At 37.6% G+C, this 21,268-nt stretch overlaps 1 protein-coding gene across 3 annotated transcripts in view; it reads right to left on the reverse strand.

The window, feature by feature from the left end:
• The window catches only part of EIPR1 (EARP complex and GARP complex interacting protein 1), a 213,798-nt gene that overhangs the window by 18,002 nt on the left and 174,528 nt on the right, over positions 1–21,268 (reverse strand). For all 3 annotated transcript variants that reach the window (XM_037812844.1, XM_037812843.1, XM_037812845.1), the window contains one exon: positions 10,711–10,810. In XM_037812844.1, the coding sequence (XP_037668772.1) occupies positions 10,711–10,810 (100 nt within the window). The remainder of the gene's footprint in view (positions 1–10,710; positions 10,811–21,268) is intronic.

Consider the following 21,268-nt stretch of genomic DNA (forward strand, 5'->3'; position numbering starts at 1 on the left):
TGACAGGAGATAGCAGTGATATACAGAGTGTGGCAGAGCAGAAAGATGCAAAGTACCTTGCTCCTTGATGATGCTATTAAGCCACTGGATTAACCAACCTTGGAATCACTTTATTTCTGTGTTGCTTGTTACATGAGATGATAACATTTCTCACTGTTTATGCCATTTTTTGTCTTGCAGCCAAACTCACCCCAAGTGGTATACTTACAATGCCCTATGTACCAACAGGAAATTCTTATGGCTATGAGAAGTCTCCTTCCCTATCATAGGTTGGGAATTCTAGCCCCGGCCTTGGACACAAACACACCTGAGTTTGAATCCCAGGTCTGCTTTTTAATGAGTTACCTTAAGCAAGTTACTTAGTCTTTTTGAGACTTCAATTTTCTGACGTGTAACTCACTGATAAGAAGGAGATAACCATGTAGGTTATTAAGATTAAATGAGATAATACATGTAAAATAGCCAGGACAATGTGTAGCATGTGGTAGGTACCTCAATAAAACCTTCATTTCTTCATTTTCACTATGACTTAAAAAAAAAAAAAAAGAGTAAACACAAAAGAACTATGAACTGTCTTCAGAGAGAAACCTGAAGATGTCTTCTGGAACACACAGTGCAAGAGGAGAAAAATCGTCATCTGGTCTGAAGATGGAGATGGCACTGGTGGAAACAGAATTTGGCAAGACAGTTCCCAAAGTCCATCTCTGCCTTTGGGATATTGAAGAAGAAAAAAGGGGTAAGAGGGATTTGGCTGCGAGCTAGGCTCATACTGACAGGAGACCCCACTAGTATGGCCCCTGCCATGACCCTAAACCAATAACGTGCTAAAGTTGTTTCTAGAGGTGGGCACTGGATAGCACCAGGGGCCCAGAGAAAGGGTGGCAACATGGTCCCATCATCCCAAACTGGAACACCAAGTACAAATTTTCCCAGCGGCAGGGTCACAAGGGTAAGCAGGCCCTTCGGCCACTGAGTGTGGCCCCGTCCATCTGGTTCACACTGGCACACAGACTCCAAGGGGCTGGCCCAGGGCCCAAGCACCACCAGTGGTGGTGTTCCTCGGGGAAAACGAGCTGGCTGGCATTAGGGTTCTGAGGGCAGCATTCTGGAAAACCAGAGTCTACCTGCATTTTGAAACAAGTGTCCCAGCATACAGTGAGGGAATCTGATGTAGCTTTTAATTTATTATTTTTCACTTTATTTCAAAAAGGACTCTATTTGTAAGACATTTGTAGTAAGAATAGATATGAGAGGTTTTCCTTTTTGATTGCACCAAAATCCAAGCTCTGTTTCCTAAGAATAATGCGTATTCGACACCCATAAATGTAGGCTTGACTTGGGTTCTATCCATTCCAAATTGGAAAGGCCATGACGAATGCAGATTTAATTTTTTCTTTTTTTACCAAGATGAACTAGAATATGAAAAATATTTCTGTAACTCCAGTTAGATACTAGTGATCTGTTAGAGAGATGAATCTAATTGTAGTCAATTCTTTGGAGGGGGAAAAAGATATTTTTAAAGAATAATTAGGGCTTAAAAAAAACACACCAAAGTACAGCAATACTGAAAGCAAATTCTATTTTTCATAACTGTACTGTGATTAACACTTGCTGACTTTTGGGGGACTAATTGAACTATGAAGGAAACACAAATTGCTTTTTGTTATCTCTATTCTCTCCTTGATAATTTTGCCTCTGTACTAGGATCCTGCTGGTGGTCCTCCTATTTGGTGACCCTCAAATATAATCTGGTGTTGGAGATCATGTATTCCAACCATTCCATTCATTCATACATTCATTCATTCAGCAAATATGTACCTGATGTTTACCATGTACCAGGTATGATGGAGGACACTTTCCTCATGTAATGTCCACTGTTCACTACAACCCTAGGCAGTAAATCACCTTATCATCCCCCCTTTACAGATGCAGAGATAGAGGCTTAGAGAGTCAAGTAACTTAGCCAAAGTAATACTGTTAATGAGTAGCAGAAATGGGACTTCATTTTGAAGTTTACAATGCTGCCTTGACTACAGGGATACTCACTGCCTTTAAATGTCTAATGCGTCGCACCGTCCTCTTTTACTTCTTTAGCCTTAACCACAGCCCTTTCTCATTCCAGCCTATTGCAGCAAAACCTTAAATTTTAAGTTAAAGGCATCTTCTATATATTACAGACCCTATAACTACAAGGCAAATTACAAAAAGGCAGAGACTCTATCTCTGTAATCAAAACTATAGCAGCACTTCAAACAGCCCTTAGACATGGCAGGCATTCAAATCATGGAACCCATTACGAGCTTCTTTTAAATCTCTCCAGGTTTGGCAATTCCTTTTTCTTATATATACTTGGTTTTTAAAATGTATAATTTACTCTTTATTACCAGAAAAAAATCTTTTCAGAGCTTGGGAAACAAATACTCCCTTGTGTATGACACTCATTTGCTAAACACCAACAGCTAGCCTTTTTTAAAAAAAAAAAAATTTTTTTTAAGATCTTACTGGAAAACTGAAAATTACCAGTTATCTTGAATATTTACAAAATCAAAAGATATATGTAGCTTTAATTGCTGATACTAAGATATGCAACTTAGTAAATTACTATATTCCATGTTTTCTTGAGGATCTTGGCATTAAAAAAAAAAAAACAAATATTCTAAAACATACATTCGAATGATTACTCTCTGAAAGTTGTGGCTCTAAAGATTACATTTATTTTAATGACATAGCTCCTGCTCCAAATATTTTGCAATGCCTCTTTATTAATCTCACGAGAAAACCAGTTTTCATGCAGTTTTAACACGTTCTCTATTAAACCAGCTTTACAAAGATTAGCTAACTATCTTACTTACCAATTTTGCTCCAAGGACCTTTTTGACAGCTTCCAAAAATCAAATCCACAATCACAGGACAAAATATTAGCGGTCGTTCAAGATATTCAAATAATGAGCCACAAGTTCTGAAGCAGGATTTATGCACAGGGCTTGGCACATAGTATGCCCTCAGTAAATCTATTTGTTGAATGGATGAGAATGAAATCAAACCTGAATTCTAGTCCCAAATCTGTCACTCAAACTTTGTTATCTCAGAAAATTCCTTAATTTCCTTAAGCCTTGTTTTTCACATCTGTCGAAGATGTAACATGGTCACAAGGTCTATGTCTTTTTTTAAAGGGACTGACTATCCCGTGGAGAAATAACAATTTATTGGGAAAAAAAAGTATACACTCTCTCCAAAGTGAACTCAATAAATACTTGTCAAATTAATTTGGCCGTAAGCATTCTGATATGCTTGGAGCATGACTGATTTTTAATCGATTTAACTCAAACCTAAATTCCACTAGAAATATTTAGTGAGTTCTTTTTACATATATGTATAAGGCACATTTTACATTTTCTGGACAATTCCAATAAACTGTCTTATGGTTTCCTCTAACTTGCTTTCCTCACACTGGCCTTGACTTTTGAAGGTGACAGTATAACTATGTAGCTTACATGGTGTCACTGTCATGGAACGATGACACACAAACAGGACTTACTTCACACTCACCAGACATCTGGAATGTAAAGACTTTTCTCTCTAATTCTAAAGGGAAAGGGTTTTTATCTTATCAAAGATCTCCAGACAACAGTAAGGTGGGAAGGAAGGATACCTGGAGGAGGGACAGGGAACCTTCGGAATCTCTTCAGGGGCTTCTACTTCCAGGAAGATGGAGTAGATGCCCTTTTCCCTATTCTGCCCCAGACAGTATATATAAAACAAACACAAGAAGACTCTGAGAGGTGAAAAGAAGCAGCCAGACAAGTCAGGGACCTTGGGACACAAGGACACGATGGTGAGTTCCCTGGGTTTTCTTTTGGCCTCGTGTACCTGAGTCTTGGGGTAGAAGAAGCCAGCAACCTAAAAACACCAACAGGTGTACATACATACACACACACACACACAAAGCCCGAAGTCTTTTAACTGACCTCTCTAGTTAAAAGACTAGAAGAGGCAGCCTAGCAAGACAAAAAACTTTTAGACAGCAACTGCTCTAGTTTAGTCAAACACCACAGAAAAAAAAACTGTCCCCCCAGTCCTAACCACACCAGCAAATGCTAACTGGGAGCCAGACTTCCACCCTCACCAGGATGTAAGGATGTACCCAAACCCTCCCACCAGGGTGGGAGCAGAGAAGGCTGACTTATACAAAAATCATTGTGAAATGGATTGCCGACAAATCTAAAATGTAAAACTATAAAACTTAAAAAAAAAAAATAGGAGAGAATATTCGAGATCTAGGGCTAGCCACAGAGTTTTTAGAGCTGACACCAAAAGATATCTATAAAAGGAAATATTAATGAATTGAACTTTCTCAAAATTTAAAACTTTTGCTCTGCAGAAAACCTGTTGAGAAGATGAAAAGACAAGTGTCAGAACAGGAGAAAATATTTGCAAACTATATGTCTTATAGAGAACTGGTATATAGAATACTCAAAGAACCCTCAAAACAATAGTAAAAGCAGAAACAGTCCAATTAGAAAATGAGCAAAAGACCACATAGACATTTCACCAAGAAAGATAGTCAGATAGTAAATAAGCATATAAAAAGATGTTTGACAGAATTAGCCCTTAGGGACACCTCTATGAATGGCTAAAATGAAAAACTGTGACAATATCAAATGTTGACCAAGATGCAGAGAGCCTATGGCAGTCACTCTGGAAAACAGATTAGCAGTTTCTTTAAAAACTAAGCATGTCAAAGGAGAGGCTAAGCCTACTTATAATTGTGCCTAAAGGTCATCCCTAGAGAACCTCTTTTGTTGCTCAGATGTGGCCTCTCTTTCTAAGCCAACCCAGCAGGTAAACTAACTGTCCTCCCCCCTACATGGGACATGACTCCCAGGGGCATAAATCTCCCTTGCAACGTGGGACATGAGTCCTGGGGATGAACCCGGGCCCAGCATCATGACCAAAGGGGGAAAGAGAAATGGGAAAAAAAGAAAGTTTCAGCAGCTGAGAGATTTCAAATAGAGTCAAGAGGTCATCTTGGAGGTTATTCTTATGCGTTATATAGAGATCCGTTTTTAGTGTATTGGAATAGCTAGAAGGAAATACCTGAAACTGTTGAACAGCAACCGAGTAGCCCTGATTTTTGAAGATGATTGTATAACTATGTAGCTTACATGGTGTGACTGTGTGCTTGTGAAGACCTTGTGGCTCACACTCCCTTTATCCAGTATATGCACAGATTAGAAGAAAAACGGGAACAAAAATTGAATAATAGAGGGATGGAGGGATGGGATGTTTTGGGTGTCCTTCTTTACTTGTATTTTTATTCTTGTTTTTATTTTTTTTGGGGGGGGAGGTAATGAAAATGTTCAAAAATTGATTTTGGTGATGAAAGCACAAATATATGATGGTACTGTGAACAGCTGATTGTACATTGTGGATGACTGTGAATACATCTCAATAAAACTGAATTTAAAAAACAAAACAAAACAAAAACTAAGCATGTAATTACCATATGACCTAGCAATGGCACTCCTGAGCATTTATCCCAGAGAAATAAAGAAATATTGTGCTGGTTTGAAACTGTTATATACCCAAGAAAATGGCATGTTCTTTTAATCCATTCTTGTGAGTGCAGACCTGTTGTGGGTAGCACCTTTTGATTAGGTTCTTTCCATGGAGATGTGACCCACCCAACTCAAAGTGTCCTTTAAGAGAACTCACAGGGAGAGAGCTCAGAAAGAAAGTGCCCTGGGAGAAGTAAAAAGGACCCACAGGAACTGAGAGAGCCATTTTGAAACCAGGGGCCAGGAGAGAAGGACCAGCAGATGTCGCCATGTGCCTTCCCATGTGACAGAGGAACCCCTAAGGCCAGCAGCCTTTCCTCAGAGAAGGTATCTTCCTCTTGATGCCTTAATATGGACATTTTCATGGCCTTAGAACTGTAAATTTGTAACCTAATAAAACCTCACTGATAAAGCCAACCCATTTCTGATATATTGCATTCCAGTAGCTTTAGCAAACCAAAACACATGTCCGCACAAAAACCTGTTCAGGAATGTTGTGGCTTTAGTCACAACAGCCAAAAATAACCCAGACGTCTATCAACAAGCAAATGGGTATACCAACTGTGGTACATCCACTCCATGGAATATTACTCAGAAATAAAAAAGACTGAACCACTGATACACGCAACAACCTGGATGAATCACCAGCGAATTATGCTGAATAAAAACACCCATCCTCAAAGGTTACTTACTGTACGATTTCATTTATGTAACATTCTTGAAATGATAAAATTATAGAAATAGTGCACAGATTAGCAATTGCCAGGGATTAAGGAGGGAGGAGTGTGAAGTGTGTGTGAGTATAAAAGGACAACATGCCTGATCCTAGGGCTGAAAGGTATGTTCTGTATCTAGACTGTATGACTGTCAATATCCTGACTGTAATATTGTACTATAGTTTTGCAAGATGTTACCATTGGGGAAAACCTCTTAAAGGGTGCAAGAGATCTCTCTATATTAGTTTTTACAACTGCATGTGAATCTACAATTATCTCAAAATAAAAGTTTAATTCAAAACATAAAAATAAAAACATGGAAAAAAAATCTCTTGAAGCCCTACTCAATCAACCTAAGGCAAACCTGATTGGGTCCTTGTATGACAGTTTTTCCCAACCCTGGCAAAACATGAGAGTCACCAGGAGAATTTTTTAAATTAAAAGTTCTAGAATAAGAAGATTCTAGATGACTCTAATTCGATTAGTCTGGGTTAAGACCCAGGCACTGATAAAGCACACAAACACACACAATTTCGTAGCTGATTTTAATATGTAGTCAAACAGACGCACTAAGCTGTAAAGGAAGCTAGGAAATAAGGTGTGTATTCCGGTTTCTACTACCACAGAGGAAAGAAAGACTAGATATTGGGGAATAACATTTTCTACATCATCCCCATGACAATCACAATAAGGAAAGAATTAGTATTCTTGATTTCTAGACAAGAAAATGCCAGTTTACCTATGGTCACCTCGCTAGTAAATGCTAGAGTCAACATGCGAACCCAGCTGCCAGGTTTCAGACTTTCAATTCTGAACTTTAAAACTTAACTAAGCAGATTAAACTAACTGAACAATTCTCTTTCCTTCCTCTTTTTCTCAAGGAATACAGATTGGAGAACAAGAATGATGAAATTAAAATAGAGATTACAACAGGCTGTGGCAGATACTGGGAAAAGCCTGTGCACAGGGCATCAGAGGAGAACAAAGAAGTTCCTCAGCCTAAACCAAGTTCTCATTCTGCCTCTTCTCACCGCTCCGAAAACTAAACTCATCTCCAAACAACAAACGTGTATTTAATGTTTACAGGCACAGTTGACACTATTTCAGAGGCATTTAATGATTTCCCTATCACTGTCAGTTTCTTCCTCCTCCCTTTCATATTTATCTGATCCTCCTGTAGTATTTCACTTTTTACCTCTGTTAGAAAATTTCTATCCGAAAAAAGCATGTCCCTAAAGCATACTGTCTTCATTCAAAGAGGTGTTACTGTGTGCAGATGCTTTTAGGCCCTATAAAGCCAAGCAGATAACACTCTGGGTATCCCTCTTGAAGCAGCTCCCATATTAATGCATGAAAAGAAGGCAGAGGAGGCAGCAAATTCTCAGAGCTGGAGTAACCACAGCCTTTCTTTTTGCTCTGCCCCTGTCCGCACCTTGATAAAAGCTATTTATTTCCATAGCTGGTGAAGGCTGCTGGACCTAGAGATAAATGAGTGCAAATCAAAACAGGGAAATCATCCCCTCTGCCTTCATCTTGATCTGCAGACCTCATGGAACCTCCCACTCCAGACCTCCCCTGAGTTCTGCTAATGATTATAAATGGCAAAGAATCTCCCATTTAATTGCAAAAGGTAATGATGCAGTGAGCATAAGATTAGATTCACCACAGAAGGTAATATCCTCAAACAATAAAAAAAAAAAATTGAGAAGCGTGGTGTGAAGATGGCTGCAATCGATAGAAGGTTTCTGTATTAAATACTACAGTGGACGGTCACAAAGTGATATTGACAGAACTGCTGACAGGGGATAAAAATGGAGGAGAGAAAACTAAATTGGTCTCTGCAGAAAATAAGTTACAGATTAATCACCCTACCATAAAATCATTTTGAGATGACTTTGGGTCTGAAGATGTGTTCACAGTTTGATTAGAAAATGGGACTGCAAAGTTGGGGCAAATGAGAACAGCGGAATGCAAAGGCATGGGATTTTAGGTTTATTTTCTTCTTGGCATTCCCCTCACCACGTAGAGCATGCAAAGTACTCAGATGACTCCACTCAGCATCTCCTTAGACCAGGAGTTGAGCTCTATACCCCCAAATCTCCCCCTAATGCCTGTCATGGAGCCTGGAATTTCAACAGGAAAGTATTTTTGCCTTTTCTTTCTTTATGTTTACAGTTACTTAGTAATACCCTATTAAAATGCAAGTTGAAGGAAGGGGATTGGAGAAGGAATATCATTGAATATGTCCCAGACTTCCCATCAGAGTCCTCCTACAAGCTGGAAGATTGAGGCATCGTCACCTTCTGGGGACCTGCAGACGTAGTCCACAGAGGACAACCTCAGGCACTAAATTTCTTTCAAGTTTCCTATTTTGTCTTAAAAGTGAATGTGAAATTTGCATTCTACTTCGGGGGGGTCTTGATTAGTGTACTGGAGTCTTTTAGAAAGAGTCAAGACAGACCCACATGCTTGCTAACGCTTAGAGATTCTTGGAGTTGCAGACAAAAGGACATCTGGATATGCTAAGCTAGGGACACACAGGAGCTGAGCAAGGAGCTAAAACAAAACCCGGGACCAGCAGACGCCAGCCACGTGCCTTCCTAGTTGACACAGGTGTTCTGGACGCCACCAGCCATTCTTCAGCGAAGGTATCCTCTTGTTGATGCCTTAGTTTGGATGCTTTTATGGCTTCAGGACTGTAAATTTGTAACCAAAGATACCCCCTTTATAAAAGCCTATCCATTTCTGGTATTTTGCATAACGGCAGCATTAGCAAACCGGAACAACTCCCTTTTGACCAGTGGGAATTTAAAACTTTAACAGTTCACTTAATATTTTTTAAAAGTCTGACTTATACACCACATATTAATAATGATAAATCATTATTCATGTCACTTTTCAATTCAGAAGGGTAAAGAAAGGATTTATTAATATTGTAGGGGATCACAAAGGAAAAGAACTATATAAGCATCATCGGAACAAATAAATATAAGACAAGAATCACAGCTAAAGAAATCCATCAAATAGATGTTGTTTCCAATTCCCTTTCTACTATGTTTAAGCAACTTGGCCTCCCTAGGTATAAAGGATGTTATAGGGTCTATCATTTCAAATTACTTACTCTTAATTTTGCTCTACAAGGTTATTACTTTGACACAAGCAAATTCAATAAAATCATGAATGCATACAAAACTGCCTTTGTGTGTGTATGTTGTACAGTCCTATGTTTCTTTTTTCTTCATGAGAGAAGTTGTGGGTTTACAGAATAATCATGCATAAAATACAGGGCTCCCATATACTACCCTACTACTAACACCTTACATTGGTTTGGTACACTTGTTACAACTGATGAAAGCACATTTTTATAATTGTACTATTAGCTAGAGTCCATGTTTTAACTTAGGGTTCACTGTGTACTGCAGTTCCATGAATTTTTAATTTTTATTTTTATTCTGTCACCATACATACAACCTAGCCACATTCAGATATATATTTCAGAGCTGTTAATGGCATTCACAATGTGGTACTATCATCACCACTCTCCAGTACAAAACATTTCCATTGATCCAAATAGGAATGCTATACATTTTAAGCCTTAAAAGAAAGAAAATTAAGTAATTGAACATGAAAAATACCTAGAAATAAGTAGTATATGTGCTCTGTGAAAGAGAAAGCATTCCAAAGGATAAATATTTGAAAGCAAAAGTAGTTCCAAATAAAGTACTAAATATTAAACAAGATCTGAAAGTGAATGAGCTCTGTTGAGAGACATAATCTTTTCAATGGGAATTATGAAGAGGGACCTCTTCTTCCTACATGGTGGTGTATACTGAAAATTGATTTGTGGATTATTAGAACAGTGAGGTGGCCTTTTGTAAGTCCCAGTAGTCATGTGACCACATACATAGGAACAGCTGATATGTTTTGGTAACTAAAATCTTTATAACTGTATATACAGATGTGAGTGGAAGGAAGATAAAAGACACCAAGTCACAGTCTTAATCATTATTTTTATAACATCATGCATATACATTAAAAGAGCACTATTAAACAAGTATTTTATGTGTTCCTACTTAAAATTGTGACTTTAACCAAATTTACTTTAAAAAATCCATTCACTGAAAAGATAATGTACTTGAAACAGAAGAATAGACTTTTGGATATCCCACTTTCTTCTTTAGTCAGATTATGACAAAAAGTGGGAGTTATATCAACTACCAGAGTTCTGTACAATATCTCACCCCAGCCCTGAGCCCCAATTCCTGGAGTGCTTTCACCTAGAAGAGCCAATCACTCAATTCTTTGGTGATTCAGTCCACTTATTATTTCATAATTAATGTCAAAATTCTAAATATATATGAATCAAGAAGTATATTCTGAATTCAACCTGAAGGCCCAATTAAAAAAACAAAAACTTTGTAATTCTTTGTACTTACCACAGCTTGGCTTGAGCTTTCTTGTAAATCCCACAGCAGGATATGGTTATCAGCCAATGAAATGATTTTCTTCCCATCTCCCATTGGTTCCCACAAAACACTAAGAAAAGACAAATATCAAATATTAATATGATACATTTGAGATAATCAAACTTATACTTAAGAGTTTTGTATACTTCATAATTCAGCAAGCTCTTTTCCTGACACTAATCATCAGAATGTTTATTTAAATTATTATTTGACAATACTTATGATGGACACTGTTTCTGTCTGTCTCATCAACATCTGTTTTGAGATGTTGATCTGTTAGAATCAACATCAATTCTAAGTCAGCCATCACGATGCCATTCCCCTTGCCAGTGACTGATTTAAGAATGGACAGCTGACCCAAGCCTGGCCAATGAGGCATGAAGGGGGGTCTACTGAGAAGGTTGGGGGGTGGGGGGTGGCAGGTGGGATTATTTAGGAGGTCCAGGCAGAGACATTCTTTTTCATCCTTTGACACTGTGATTTTGGGTAGGAGGCTGTAGTGGGTTGAATGACAGTTCCTCCCCAAAGAACCTGTGAATGTTAATTTATTTGGAAAAAAGGTCTTTGCAGATATAATTAAGTGAAGGATCTTAAAATGAGATCATCCTATATTATCATTGGATTTAGGTCCCTAAATCCAATGACAAGTGTCTTTAAATGAGAATGGCAGAGACATTTGAAACAAACAGAAAAGAAAGAAGGAGGAGGCCACGTGAAGATGGAAGCAAAGGTTGCAGTTCCATAGCCATAAGCAAAGGAATGCCTGGAACCAGAATCTGGCTGGAAGAGACAAGGAATAATTCTCCCATGAGCCTCTGGAGGGAGCACAGTCCTGCCAGAACCTTGATTTTAGACTTCTGGTCTCCAGATCTTGGAAGAATAAATTTATGTTGCTTTACGCCACCAAACTTGCTGTAATTTGTACGACAGCCCTAGGAAACTAATACAGATGCCTACATCTTTTGTAGCCATCTTCCCACCGGCTCAAGAATAAAGCTAAATTACTGGAGGAGTTGGGAGGGAAGAGAAGGAGGCTGCAACTACAAAAGCCAAGATTCAGTGTCTTCTCTACCCCTGGAGTCCCTGTTACAGGAAAAGATTTTTTTTATGTTTTAGACAATTTGCGTCAAAGTTTCCCAATACCTGCAGCTGAAGCATCCTAACTGATAATGCATATTTGAAATATTAACAAAAGACCTAAAAATCACACCATCTTTGTGATAAAGCCATAAGAAGATCAAGTTTATTTCAATTTGACCACAAATATGGATTTTGTCTTCCCTGATTTTTCAAGTGCTTATAAAGAAGAGAATTTCATTTCATGTACTCTAATGTGTAACTGAGTACCATGTTCTGGAATTCACAGATGACATCAATAAAGGACTGCAATATTTCTTTTTCAAACTGAACATAATACCGATTGATTAGTGCATCCTCAGGTGTATCTCCTTCATATTATCGTCTCAAGATTTTCAATGGAGCTATTATTACTTTTAATCACAGCATTAATATGTCAAAACCACGACTTTTTTCTCATTTACAGTTTAAGAAATACATATAGAGCTCTGAAGAGCAATATTTAGCACTATGATCACATTTACGCCACTCCTTTATTAGACAGAGATACTGCTTTATTAGACTGTATCTTTTCTAATAACAACAATAAAACATTCATGACATCCAGGAAACAAAGTTTAAAAAAAAAATAGAAGAATGCCAAAAAATCGTTCCCAAAACCTCTGCTCCTATGTAGTTAAGATAATGATCGACTGTAATTCTGAAGACATTTCTTTAGAGCAAGATGATCAAACTTCTCTTGGTAGCTTGTTTTCACAGGTAAACTCATATAGAGTTTGGACAATCCGGCAACAAATTCTATTGAAGAATATCATACAGGGAAAGAAAGATTAAAATGGCAACACAAAGTCTTGCCCTGGTAGATAGCAATGCACTTACCCGTGCTTGCTTGATATTTTCTTCATTTTAGTGGCAATAAATTTAGATTTGTAAGCTCCTCACCAGATCTCACTTACAACTTATGCATGCTCCCCACCAAGAAAAGAAAAAAAAAAGGAAAAAGAAAAGCTGACCATTTATACAGTGAAGTTAACTGGTCAATATTGTGTTAGTAAAAGTACAGTCTGAAAGTTATTGCCAAGTACTTGAAATTGTTAACAGAAACTCCAGAAAGCCAGAGATTGCCAGGTAACTCGCCAACTGCAGGATAAGATTAGCAATTTCATGCTGAAGATTAACTACCTAATGATGAAGCAAAGTCAACAGCTTACAGGTTACTCACAACCTTTCCCACACACCACCTTTGACAACTTATAAACACTAATCAAGATTACCTCCTTTAGTGCTACAAATATTTGACTAAGGTTTCCCCAGCCCAGATCAAAGGCTTCTGGAGGGCAGATACAGTTTATTAAAACTTTTTTATAATCCCCATAGTGCCCATTAAAATTTGGGTTACATGGCACTTAATAAATACTTGCTGATGAATCCCAAGTAAGAGTGAGGAATTTCAGGTGCGAGTAGAAACATCTTACAAAAATGATACTATTTAAAAGTAAATTCAGTTAACTACTAGTAAATTCATGTTTGGGATATAACCAAAACCCTAAAATCAGAAAAAGCTTTAAAGGTCTCTGAATTATCAAAATCTATGCACTAAAAGTTGTGCCTACTTCTTCTTCTTATTATTATTTAATAGGAACATTCTCAGGCCCTTTCTCAGAATTTCCTTTACTCCTTTATTTCCACACAGTTCTAACATATTTGGTTACCTGATTTCTAAGCCTACAAGAAAACAAAATCGGTATATTTGAGAGAGGGTCTGTTTTAAGCAGGAACATGGGTAATATAGCAAGCTGTAAAAACTGATTACTTAAGAGCAGTGGATTGGAAGGAAGTAAGCAAAAATGTAGGAAGTAAAAAGATGCAATAATCTGGGGGTATTTCATGTTGAATGTGAAACACAAGTATGTACTTTACAAAACCCTAAGGGTAATGTTGTGTTATAGCTTGTGTGCGTAACTGCTCTTTAATCGTGGCCAAGAATCACTGTGATTGATTTTCAGTAAGCTCTGGGTAAGAAGTAATAAACATCAAAATATATTTTAAAAAATTTCCATCTAGAATGTTCTTTTTTTAAGTTTTGATGTTTAACTTCCATAAACCTCAGTGATCAGGAAAACTCAAATCATTCAAAATAAGCCTATCCTTAAGATTTCAGATAGCTAAGTTTTAAACTCAAAGATTCAAAAAACAAAAGCAAACTGAGTTAATCTCAAGAAAAAAATACTGTACAAATAAATCTACATTATATACTACCGCAGATAAAATGAGGATCTTCAGCTATACTCTGTATCACAACTAGATAGTGGGTGACAGATGCTAACATTAAGAGTTAAAGGTATTTCATGGCAAATATTCAGAAAGTTGGCATCAAACAAAAGGTTACAAATAGCAAAAACATAGCATACTATGAGTCAGAAGTATAGCTTCCTGGACCTCATCCACCCCCAGATCCTTACAAAGTCCTACTGGCAGACCATGCTGCACCCCCATGGAGTCAAGAGTTCTATCATACCTGAGAAATTCCCTCTTTGCCTTTTTTTGGTGGTGAGAAGGTTATACTCTCCGAACTCCTCCTGATCATTGCTGGAGACGCTGGTAAGGCGCCTACCTGCTAGTCAGGGACGTAACACCCCAGCACTTTCCTGAGCACTTGTTACAAAGCCAGGAAAGATGGAGGCTAATGCCGGATGTCCCTGAAAACCCATTTCCCCATTCCTCTCATTTCTTTTTGCTTAGCAAGATACACACATAAACATTTGAGTAAGTATCAATTCCAGAGTCATAGAGAACCAAAACTGAATCAAGTGCTCACCTCTGGAAATCAAATTCAACAGCAACAGGATATTATGAAGAAGCAGCATGCTCCAAACAACATTCTTCCTTCCAGTGTAATCAAGGGTAATAAAACCTTCCTCCGGCTTAAAGAAAATGGGTCACGTTGGTCTAGTTTTGTCCCAGAAATGGAAGAAAAGAAGTGAAGAGGAGAAAACAAGGGACTTCTTTCTGGAAATTGTGGTGCACTTTTCTTTTCATTTTCTCCTCATCCAACAGATTGTCTATCTGCCTTTGTATGGGTCAAGGGACATATTTCTCTGAGAGAAAGTTTATGTTTCTCAGTGATATTATCAGAGGAAACAATAAAATGAATCTAAAGCGGCTGTAGAAGTAATTTTTTGTATGTAAAAAGGAAAATGTATAAGAATTTAAAAAGAAGCTCCCCCCCCCCCCAAAAAAAAGAGCTTAAAGAGTATAGGCAAGAATACTGATTTATTTTAGAAAATAAGTTGGCTTTGGGTTCTTACAGGTGAAGGTTTTAGGAAATGGTTCATTTCTTGGGAAACAAAATCTGCTACTTTTGTTCTGCAGGTCACAACAAATATCATAAGGTTATAATGACTACTGTAAAGAACACGGAACTAGAAGAAAAAGGGATTCTTAGGAGACGCTCTATCCGAGACTTCCTTTAACTGAGACTTTGGAAGAGCCCTACACATGCTGGAAGAGTCCTGAACAACAATCCACCAAAAAGGACTCACCATAAAGAGATTTTGCTTGCTAATCAACTCTCATACAGACTATCTTGAAGATGGATTAAAGTGAAGCACTAAAGGAAAGTTCCACAGTTTACTTCTTTGCCCTCCATTGGGTGCACAGTGATCTCATGTGCTGGCCTTTGGAAAGACCAAATAAAACTTATTCTTGTTAGTGGTCTATGAAACCAACTGCACATGCAAAAAAAAAAAAAAAAAAAAGCTTGCTTAAATTCTAGAAAGACAGGTGTGTGCAGCTATGTATTTTCAGAGTAGTAACAGGCAATTCTATAAAAATCATGGCTCTGCCAATCTAAGTCTCTTGTTGGTGATAAACGTCAAGGCAAAGACAGCAAGGGATCAAGAGAGAAAATTCAGAAGATTATGAACAGAAGTACAACAGGATCCTATAAATTCCAATTATCTGAAATTGGGTGAGTAGTATTATTACTCTTCATAGAACCGGGACTGAAAACTTTTCAGAAACTGGGAAGAACAAATTCTGAATGAGCAAATCATTTGCCATAAAATAAATGGTTTGCAGACTAGGAGAAAAATAGACGGGACTTCTGGAAGGCAGCACCTATTTCTTATTCATCTTTAGGGAGCACATCCTTCGAGGTGTGGATGAAGCACCACTTCCCCCAGGAAGCTGTCCCCATCCCTCAGAGAACATTAGCACTGCCTCCACTGTCTCTTACAGCAGCCAGCACTTCCCCTTCACACATTCAGCACACTGGTAATTATTTCATGCCTGGCTTCCTTGCTAGATTATAAATTCTCTAAGAGCACAGACCATATCTGTCTTACTCATTGATATATTCCAAGCACCCAGCACAGAACCTGACTGGCACAGAAGAGGCACTTAATAAATATCTGTTGAAAGAAAGAATTGAGGAAGAATTAATTATGCTCCTTCTTGATATGTGTCCAGCACATTTTTAAATGCACAAAAAATAAAACTGTTAAAAAGATTTTATTTATCAAGTACAATTCAGGAAAGATTGGTCCATCTCAGAACTCATTCAAGAGGGTTTGCTACTTACAATCAAAAGAACCTCATCATAAAGAGATTTTGCTTGTTAATCAACTCTCATAAGGACTATCCTGAAGATGGATTAAAGTGAAGCACTAAAGGAAAGTTCCACAGTTTACTTCTTTGCCCTCCCTTTTTCTCTATAAATACTCCCACTTTCAGAAATTCATCCATCCCTACTTTTCTGGCTTTAAATTGCATGGCATTCACGTTGATGAGGGCAAAACTGGTGTATCCAGCTTTCATTTCCCAGTACCACACCCCCCTCCAAAGGCATCTTTAACTGGATGCCCATTTACACCTTAAACTTCAAGTTTACCAAATAGAACTCCTCTGCTGCACACACCCCTGCCCCCATCTTTTCTGTCAATGGTGTTACAATTCTCCCAGGAACAAAAACTTTGAAGTAATATTTTAAACTTCTCTCTATCTCTCAAACTCTACATACAAAGCAAACAAAGCTGGTTGATTTCTTTTTTTTAAACATTCTCTGATTTGTTGCTTTTACTTCCATCTAACCCAACAATGTGCTCATGACTTCACTGTTTCATTCCATTCTATTGTCTGGAACCATAGTTCCCCTAACGCCTACCCTTCCAATGCTAAATTGGATACCACCACAGTAATCATCCTAGAACATGGCCTACCCATAATCCATGCTTAGTCCCATTTCTGTATTTATTTGCTATTTACTATCATTTTTAAAACACCCACACATACACACAAACATACATTTGTTTTGTTCTTTGGAAATACTATCTAGACAGTTTTATGTCAAGCACCACCTTCAATAGGAAGTCTGCCTCAACTAAACTGTAACACCAGTCAACATCTATTAAGCACCTACCATACGCCAGGCTTTACATATATTGTCACACCCACCCTATTTTACAGATGAGATCACTCAAGTAGAAAGACTCAGAATTGGGTTTTGAACTCCTGTCCAACTAGCCACTGTTCTTAACTATGCAGGGAGCAAAAGGAGATTGCATTTTGTAAGCAAGCCCACATCCAAGGATTGGAAGTGTCTGGGTAAACCACTATGCAAAGAAGGATTTCAAGCTCTGTTGGGAGTGATGTGATCTATTACTAATGTCTGCCAGGTGCACAGACTAGTAAGAGGAAGCACGATGTGAAATGTATTGGCCATTACAGCCATGGCCACCACGCCTCCTTAATAACTGTTCCAAAATGATTTCTCTCCTGCCACACCACACTCTCTGAGTAACGAGGACTTTGCCTCATAGAGTCCTCTAGTAGTTCCAAGTGTAGATATCTTTCTAATTAAATTGCAAGCTCCCTGAAGTCAGTGCACTAGACTTGGCATCACAAAATCTCAACATTAGATTCACCCAAGTTGTTTACTAGCTGTGTTACCAGTAATTTTGCTGCCTATTGAAGCACCTTTTCCTCATATAGAAGATGGGATTGGCTACCCTAAGGATAAATCCTTAATCATCTGGAAGGATTAAATGAGCTATTAATGAGTTCCAGCAACGCAGAGTTTCTCAAACTGAGGGCTGCAACCCACTAACGGCCATGAAGGCACTTCAGGAGTTTGGACAGCATTCCTTTAAAATGAAATGCTGTAGAACACAGTGTGCTAACGTGCCGTCACAGAAAGTATTATTTTGTGAAACTTTAGTTCACAAATGTAAATGGGTATACATTCATATGTGTGAGGGGGGTCATGATGCAAAACTATCTCTTCTGTAGGTTCATTCAAAAAAATTTTTGGAATATACAGCTTTGTACTGCTTTAGCCTACTTATATTGTCTTTTTTAGTTATTTTAAGCATTTTGGTTAGAATTTACTTTAAAATGCATTACACTCTTCTTGCTGTTTTAAAGAGCACACTGAATATAGAGATGTGTCTTGATGATGATCAATTTCCACACTCTGTTTTAATACACTGATGTATTAATATTCTTCAGTTTTATAGAACTGCTTGTCTCTACATTAAATGACCCTAAATTGCTTGACTTTTTTTTTTTTTGTTTTAAATCTGGGGTTTGTTTTTATGTCAGTTTAGTCTGCAACATTGCTGATGGCTGTCAACTGTCCCTTCTGGCTACTGAATGTGTTCGTACCAGCAGTTGCTTCTTTTCTTTCTAATTGACCGTGAGCTTGAAAAGCAGATACACACATGTCTAACATGTTTTGTTAAGAAAATAATAAACAGCCCTAAGTGGTCACTGAAGGAGCTTTTTTCTGAGTAAAATACATGAAGCCTTGAAGCTTGTCTTCACGAAATCTTATTTTAAGCTTTACTACATTATATACGCTCATTATATATATATTCATAAAAAAAATTAAAACTTTTGAAAAGTCAAAGTCCTTTGTAATACCACCCACTGGAGATAACTAATGTTAATAAGTGACATACATTTTTCCAGGTATTTTCTCTAAATATATACTAATATAATCATAATTATAATTTATAAAAGTGTGACTATGCTATTGTTACTATCTGCAACTTGCTTTTTTTTTTTTTAACTTAAAATATACCCTGGGTAACTTAGATATAATTCTTTCCAAAGGCTAGACAGAATTCTACTGTATACCTTTCCATAATTTTTTATCTAATTACCTACACTATGACATTTCAGTTGTTTCCAATTTTTTACTATTACACACAATGATGCAATAAATAACGCGGAGGTATATACGTCTTGGCACACTTTAGGATAAATTCTTATAATTGCTAGGGCAAAGATTAAACACATTTCCCAAACTGTCCTCCAACAAAGTGCCTTTTCCCCCACATTCTCATCAACATTACCTTTCAGTCACCACCACCAAACCAAAGAGCACAGTGTTGTTGCTTCCATTTCCATTTTCTTGATCACAAGGGTGGCTGTATATCCTGCCAAATGATTATCAACTGCTTATATTTCTTTTGTGAATTGCGTTTTCACTTATGGCATCTATTTTGAAAGTAAAGCTAAGGAGCCTTCAAAAGAGTTTTTGCAGACTTACCAGTTCCTCACGAATGTTGCAACTAGGTAAATTTCCAGGGAGTTAAGTCCTGGATGGGTGAAGTTTCTATAACTAGAGAAATCACCAACTTTTCTTTTTAGAATTTAAGCATATCTTCTTAATTGGAAAATAGATTCGTAAAATTATTCACAATAATATTAATAAGATATATCATTTGTCCAACAAAAGTTAAACATTTTAATTAAAGTCAGAAGTCAATATTCTAAGCACCTCAGATAGGTGTTAACAAACTTTTTCTGTAAAGTATCAGACAATAAAGTATCAGATAATAAATATTTTAAGCTTTGTGGGCCATACGGCTTCCGGAACTACTCAACTCTGTCACTGTAGTAGAAAAGCAGCCATAGATAATATAGAAATAAATGACAGTGGCTGTGCTCCAAAAGACATTATTTCCAAAAAAGCAGACAGCAGGTTGGATTAGGCCAGAGGGCTGTAATGTGTAGGAGAAGGGGAGATTAATAGTTTGTATTATTGCTAGAATTTAAAAAAAAGCAAAACAAAAATTAAAAACAACGAGGAGCTCTTCATTTGTATTGATTGACTCATATTTTGCTAAGTTGTTTACCAAAAAATTGTGGTTCATGTTGCTAAGTTTCTGAGTGTCACTGGCAGAAAATGTCAATATAGATTACAAATTTAAATTCTGAAACTGAAAAGCCAATTTCACTCTAATTCATTTGCTCCAAACATGTCCAATGGTATATACATATATATATAATTCAGAATTCCTTTTTTTCCCTCTATCTTTAGGAATTGGCAAGGATCTCCCAAAAGTGAGCAGGAATATTCTTTGTAAAGTGAGGACAACCCCGTGGTGTGGAAATAGTTAATCATGGCTCCAGCAGCCAAGGCTGCACATTGTACCACTGTATTGTTTTCCGGGCTGTGAAAACAACAGTAAAGTATTGGGTTGGTATCCTATCTTCTAGCTGTCTTCCTGCCGGTCAGCAATCCTTGGGGTTTCCAGGCTTTTCCATCACATGACAATGCACATGGTGGCATCTTCTTTCTCTTCCAGGTTCCACTGACTTCCATCTTCTGTCTGCTGCCCATGGTTTCTCTCTCTGTAGCCTTCTCTATGAAGCCTCTAGTAACAGGATTCAGACCCATCCTGATTCAGCTGGGTCACATCTTAACTGAAGTACCCTCACCAAAAGGTCCTATGTACAATGGGTTCACACCCACAGGAATGGATTAAAAACATGTTTTTCCAGTGTATATAACTCCAAGCCACCAAAGTATCAAAATGTTCCAAATTAGATAAGAGAATCCCAAATTGGAGAAGTTCAAAGTAAACAAAAAAGGATTAGACACAAGACTGTTATATAGTCCAGGGATGATACGGTCAAAGTCTTAATGTAAGTACAAAAAAGAGAAGTCCCTATCACTTATTCATATTTGTATCCCTTCACACCTTGCATCAGACCTGGCACGTGCTGCAGAAGTTCAATAAACATTTGTAGTATTGAAAGAACAAAAAAACTTAAGAAAATAAATTTCTAAAAGGCAGAATTACAAGACCTGTAATGCTCTCTGTAAACCAGTGCAGGGAAAGTTTCCAGCTTCTGCAGCCTTTTCTTCCTGACATCTGCTTGCTAGATTTTAAGACTCTTCTACCAGTACAAGAGGTCTGCTTTCTTGGGTGTGGGAGAAAAGTGTTTAATTCTGTAGCCATAAGGCTCTATCCTCCATAAAGGACTTTGAAATCTCAATGAGTTTAGCCTAGAGATGCCAGACCTGGATTTGAAGTCAAGCACCTAATCTCTTCATCAGAATACTTTTTTCTTGGGGTAGAGACTTGAATCCTCATAAAAATAGCTGCTTCTTTCATAAAACACCAGTGACGAGTTCCAGCAAAGTAATTCCTATGCAATT

This window comes from Choloepus didactylus, chromosome 20, assembly GCF_015220235.1.
Source record: "Choloepus didactylus isolate mChoDid1 chromosome 20, mChoDid1.pri, whole genome shotgun sequence".
NCBI classification, from domain to species: Eukaryota; Metazoa; Chordata; class Mammalia; order Pilosa; family Megalonychidae; genus Choloepus; species Choloepus didactylus.